Raw genomic sequence first — 6163 nt, 5'->3', positions numbered from 1 at the left:
ATTATATTCTTTTTTTCACTTTTGTCTGCATAGTTTAATAATGTAAAATAGCCTATTTAATAGGAAATTAACATTAACATTTTTATTACCCTGCAATCAAACATAATTTTATCTTATAGATTTGTCATGTAAACTAATCAATGAATTAACTTGTCTAGTCAACATTAAACATAAATTAAATGAAAGTTAAAGACCCAATCTATAATAAGATACATTTTGCATTATATTTCATTAATCACTTCAAACGCTCTTGCAAATTCGTCATAAGCATTAATACTCAAGGCTTGGCTTAATGTTTCTGATGTGTCTTGCATTGACCACCCACGATTAATTCTCTCAATAGAATCTTGCACTAAATCCACTCGTATAGACGAAGATTTTTTACCATTTTTTTCGCCAACACACTGCAACAATAATAAGGACAATACACCATTCATCCTCTTCAAGTTATTTATTTCATCTGGATCCTTCCATGCACCATTTTGATTAAGATCTTTCAATAATCTTGTTCTCTCCCTTAAAAGTTTATTGATCTTAAGACTTCTATTTTCACAACCACCGCATGGGATTATTACTTGGCATCCTTTATCTACACTTAATGGAACTTTAGCTGTATAAACAGGTGTACATATACTTTCATTGTTTTTCAATAACGTTTGTTCATAACACTTATTTTTACTATCATAAATGTTATTAGTTGAACACTTTTTAGGTACTTTTTTTACATGCTTAAGGGTGTCTTCAGTTTCTTTTGAGTCAGTGACTATAATCACTTCGGTGTTATTTCCCTTATCCCCTTCTTCATATGAATTCAGATCTATAAGGCTAGCTTCATCTTCTGTTACAATGATGATTTCTTCTTCATCATCAGGAACCGTTTTTTCCAAAGTATGACTTAGTTCATTTTTAGTGGTTTGCGGTAGTGTATGTAACATAAGTCCGCCTTTAACTACTGTTACTTGAATCATTTCATTCATTTTTTGCGTTAAATTGTTAATAAATGGTGATTCTAAATGTTCTGTATTTAACTTTGGTGTTGTAGATATTTTCCTTTTTTTAGCAGGAGGATAGGTTATTGGATTATCCATTGACTTTAATAATTTCAATTTATCACCAAGTTTAGCATTTGGATTAATTTTTGGAGAAAAAAAACCTGGGTACTTGGTTACCATGCCATTCAGATGACTCTTTTCATTTTTTTGTTGCTCCTCATAATCTGCTAACAATTTATCCACAAGTTTTTTACGCTCTTTTTTTGATAACTCGTCTTCAATACTTTTAGCGTCTGTAATTTTAATTCCACCGTTTAATGTTGGTACTGCATCTTTTTTCAATACTTTTATTGGATGCAATGACTTCAAAAAAATATTATTTTAATAATGATATTAATTAAGAGGTTACATTTTAGATTACATTAAATTTACATTTTACCTCATCAGTATATTTGTTTTCATAATTGTCTTTGTTGAAATGTTCTGAACATATTTGAGCATTTTTATATTCATGTGAAATTGATTTATAAATACTACAGAAATTCAACCATTTCTCTAACATTACAGGATCACTTGGAAATTTGTGGAACACAATTTTACCGTTCCTATTTGGCTTATCTGATTCACAATACACAATGCTGTTGTTGCAAATGGGAACAGCACAACATTTTTGCTCATCTGATCGATTAATACAATTCAACTGTAAAAAAAAAAAAAATACAATTAAATAAAAAGTATTAAACAATTGCATTTTAAAAATTTGGGGAGAATAACTTCCATAATATTAGATGTTTTATATTTTAAAAATTTTAAAAATAACTATAATAAGTTAAAAGCAGGGATCGAAACCGGTTTAATCGATTTTACAAAAAACCGGTTAAAATGACGGTTTTCTCATTTCTGAACACTGGAACCGTAACCGAAACCTAAGACCTTAAAAACAGTTTTCAAAACCCAAACCGAAACCATAGAATTTAAAAACCGTTCTTATACCGTTCTTGAAAACCTATTAAAATTTGAAACTAATGTCGGTTCCTTTGAATTTCATGAAGTTAATATATATTATTTGTAATTCTAGTATATTTATACAAAGAAATTATTATGTTCGGACTTATTGATAAAAATCCCGATGCAATTACTGATTATTACGAAATATTAATATATATATTTTTACTAAGCGTATGATTCAAAATTGCAAATACAAATAATATAGTATGAAGTTATTGTAATTTATAATTCAATAATAATGTAATCGAATAATGATCTCAACAATAATATGACAAGATAATAATATTATGTCGAATGCAAAAGTAGGCACGAGGCACCTAAACTAGGTATGAAATATTCAAGTTAATAAAACGAAATTAGTTCTGCTGAACGTAAATGTGTTATATCGTATATTGTACACTATAATTATACAAAGTAGCCATATTTCAGGGTTTTAGACTCGACCCTTATAATAGTTAATAGATAATAAAAATCGAGTCTACAGTAGCTAGACAGGAAAATAAAATGGAAATTTTTAAAAACCGTTCCAAAAACCAAAACCGAAAATTTTCTAAAACCAATAAAATATTTGAAAAACCTTTTTTGAAACCGAAACCAAAACCAAAAAAATTTAAAAACCGATCTTAACAGCTAAACCAAAACCAGAAAATTTAGAAAACCGTTCTCAAGAACTAAAACCGTAACCGTTAAAATTTTAAACTGTTTCGATCCCTGGTTAAAAGATTAACTATCTGAAGATAGTTATAGTAAGTAATAGTCTATAAAGAACATAACTCTTCTGTACTCCCCAGTACATATAAATTACAGAGCTAAGCCATCTATCTTGAGACCAAATTCTCTCCACCGTGCTTATACTTTGTCCTCTGGGTGAATCTAAGTGCTCCGATAGGTTCCAAAGAAAGGCATTTGTTCTCGTTTTCTGAAGTGAATGCCGAAATTTGAAAATTTTTGGTAACAGCAGGGTTATATTTTCTCATTGAACGCATTGTAATAAACTAATAACTAATAAGATATTATATTTTGATATTCTACTAAACTTACACTTGTATCTGGTTTATTGGCTCCATTTGTGAATCTTTCTTCTTCTGAAGTATTAGACATATTAATAGATGGAATAGCTGAAATAATTTTGCACATTTGAATCTATTTTAGCATTTTAGATATTAATGAAACAGGTTATTGAATTTATAGTATTTTACATAATAAATATATATATATATATGTATAAATATTCATATTCACCAGTTCTTTTAAGTTGTTTCTTTACTTTAATGTTAAGTAATTGTTCTTTTAAATTGTTACATTCAAAGTCATCAGAAACAAAATGTTTAGAACAGACATATGATGTATCTGCATTAAATTTAAATGGTAGCTTAATACTTTTCATCCAGGCATTACGTCGTTGCGGATTTTTTGGAAAAATATGATATGACACATCTTTTTCATGTTGTTTTGTAGATTTTAAATTGTTACTACAGCCAGTTATAACACACCAAGGCATGATTCATATGCGACATAAAATTATCTGAAAAAAAAAATTACATGAGAACTACTATTTATATTTTATTTGTTTAATACTCATTATAAATTCAAATAGAATATCTTAAGCTACGTATATATATTTATATTCCAAATTTCCAATACATCCTTGGCCCACAAAAAAAAAAATACAATTGACTGAGTGAACATTCTGAGTAGGTATTACATTTTTTAAAAGCTGAATTAACATGGATATAAACTTATTATTGAGGGACGGAGTGGTCGAGTGGACCAAGGTGTCGGTTGCGACATCTGATTGATCCCGGCTATATGCAGCATTTTTCTGGGGGCAGTGTCCGGAGAGAAAGGCAGTCATCCCCCACCCGGGCATGGCAGGTACCTACGGATGCCCACTTAAAAATTCTGCCAAACACAAACACTCGCGTGAAAAAACTCACTGTTCCAAGCCCTACCACCACAAGTACAACCCTACAAACAGCTAATGGCCATAGATGCCGGGTTTAAGAATCAATAATAAAAAAAAAAAACTTATTATCTAAATAGTAAATATCAAATTAAGAATTAGCAAATTTAAAAGATAGGTAAGTCAGTTAATTTTCTTTATATACAGTAAAACCTCCTTATAACATAATCACTTGGTATCAACTGATTTTTATATTTTTTATATTTTCCGCTATAGGAAGATTGAAATAAATGGGATAGGTATAAAGGTTATACAGAACTGTTGTTATTTTCTGTTGTAGGGATATTTCCGTCTTATAAGGATTTACTGTGTATAGGTTGTAAAGTATTTTAATAATAACACAATATATGAGTTCAGCAAAGATTATTAATAGCTACACATTTTGAGAAATTGAAAAAAATAACATGACTATAAGGTGGAATACTAAACACTGTCATTTTATATCAATATGACAAAAATATTTGAACATATTTTGTTCTTCTGGGAAATGGGAATTGTGTCTATATTTTATTTTTATAGTATGCAGTGCCTCAACTACACCAATTTGGGCCCGTGTGTAAATAAAATGAATGGGCCCCCCTCACTCATGAAAATTGAAAAATTAATCTATTGAGTATTGTACAATTAATTTTTCTAAATGTGAAAATATACTTTGGAATTTTGAGTTTTCACTCATACAAAATAAGGTTAACGAAACGTGTAAACACACTCACACTAAATTGGTCAAATGTAATTGGTTCCTAAATTGGTTCCTTTGCATGACGCACTTCAATCAATTGCAACCAAACTTTTATTAATCTCGGTTATACGGGCCGCAAAAGAAACATTGATGTATGATAATGTTGTGTAAAAAACAAAATCTATTGTTCAATCTTGTTCAATCATTAATAATTATTATTATAACAAAATGGTTTTATTTTTTTTTCTACCTATATATTTTTAAATTTTTATCATTGGGCCCTTCCATTATGGGGTTGGGGCCCTGGGCCTGTGTGTTTGACACATGCAACACACCCGATTATTGCGGCACTGATAGTATGCATATTACAATTCTTAAATGTCCATAAAGTATCAAAAATAAGTGGTTTTTATTAAAAAATCGCAATGGCAATAAGAAATACAATTTTAATTTCCTTTTAAGCATAAAAATTATATAAGGTACACAAGATTAATTATAAATTTAATAGAAAGTAACTTATTATCAAAATAAAATAAATAAAGTTAAATGTTTACATCTGTTGTTCATCTATACATATAAAAAGTTAAAATTAAGCTAATTTTAAATTTTTAAATCGATTACGCTCAGAATTTTAATTTACAAGTTACAACTGTATATAAGCAATAGAATAGCATTGCAGTGGTATTCTTGTTACTATTCTACTATATTATGTCTATATAGTATACCTAGTGGTTAGTAGTGTACTTTATATTATGATAATATGATAGGTATACGATTTAACGATGTCGTTATTTTATATTATACCTACTAACTTTATTATATTTACCTATATCTATGGCACGTGATATATCGGCGATACACGAAATACGAAAACCGTGGCCAATAACACTGAAGAACGGGTAACCTAGATAACAACGGATGTATTAATTACAATTGTGCGTGAATCTGTTCAATCTAGACGATCCGAACTTACCACCAACGAAGTACTGCGTTCGAATAAACGGTGGCAGTGATTTCACCGAAACGGAAACGATAGTGGACCGAGGGAAGTCTGTCTATGCGGTTTATAGACTCGGTGTAACATAAATTAAAATATAATAATATTAATAATGGAACATGAATTATGATTATTGTATCGTTATTCGTCAGAGGTAGTAAGTACGACGTTTAAAAATGTACAGAATTAACAAAAATAAAATTATTAATTCGGATTTCGGATTTCGGATTTCAGTGTTAGATAAGGCATTAACGTCGTCAGAAAACGAAAATCAACATACAACACACGACTGACGTCACAAAATTTCACAAAATGTCCGAAATCAGATGTTAAGTGTTTACAGGTCGACATTCCGTGATATCATTTATCAATGATTAGCGGCTACCATGGTTACAATCATAGACCTTATACCACGGATATAGATACTATGGTTGCACAACGAACAATAATATGACGGCGCCAAATGTTCTTATCAAGTTACATAAATACATACATAGTATCCATACAAAAAAAAGTCGCGACAT

At 29.6% G+C, this 6163-nt stretch overlaps 1 protein-coding gene across 1 annotated transcript; it reads right to left on the bottom strand.

The window, feature by feature from the left end:
* Nucleotides 1-6: 6 nt before the first annotated feature.
* On the bottom strand, nucleotides 7-5943 carry LOC100573232. Its single transcript, XM_003242101.4, has 6 exons — nucleotides 5616-5943; nucleotides 5469-5546; nucleotides 3243-3525; nucleotides 3042-3118; nucleotides 1432-1692; nucleotides 7-1355 (listed from the first exon to the last, which is right to left on the bottom strand). Exons 3-6 carry the CDS (start codon nucleotides 3499-3501, stop codon nucleotides 222-224), a joined length of 1731 nt encoding a protein of 576 aa, XP_003242149.1. The 5' UTR covers nucleotides 3502-3525; nucleotides 5469-5546; nucleotides 5616-5943; the 3' UTR covers nucleotides 7-221.
* Between the last annotated feature and the right edge of the window lie 220 nt (nucleotides 5944-6163).

Source organism: Acyrthosiphon pisum, chromosome A1 (assembly GCF_005508785.2).
Source record: "Acyrthosiphon pisum isolate AL4f chromosome A1, pea_aphid_22Mar2018_4r6ur, whole genome shotgun sequence".
Classification (NCBI taxonomy): domain Eukaryota; kingdom Metazoa; phylum Arthropoda; class Insecta; order Hemiptera; family Aphididae; genus Acyrthosiphon; species Acyrthosiphon pisum.
The sequence above is the reverse complement of the archived record's forward strand: the minus strand, read 5'-3'. Positions and strand labels throughout refer to the sequence as shown.

Excerpts from the sequence above, each read along its gene's own strand:
- LOC100573232 (XM_003242101.4), bottom strand. The coding sequence starts at position 3,501 with ATGCCTTGGTGTGTTATAACTGGCTGTAGTAACAATTTAAAATCTACA. Across the intron at positions 3,119-3,242 it reads GAAACAACTTAAAAGAACTG|CTATTCCATCTATTAATATG; the intron begins GTGAATATGAAT and ends AAATTATTTCAG. Across the intron at positions 1,693-3,041 it reads CCAATAAACCAGATACAAGT|TTGAATTGTATTAATCGATC; the intron begins GTAAGTTTAGTA and ends TTTTTTTTACAG.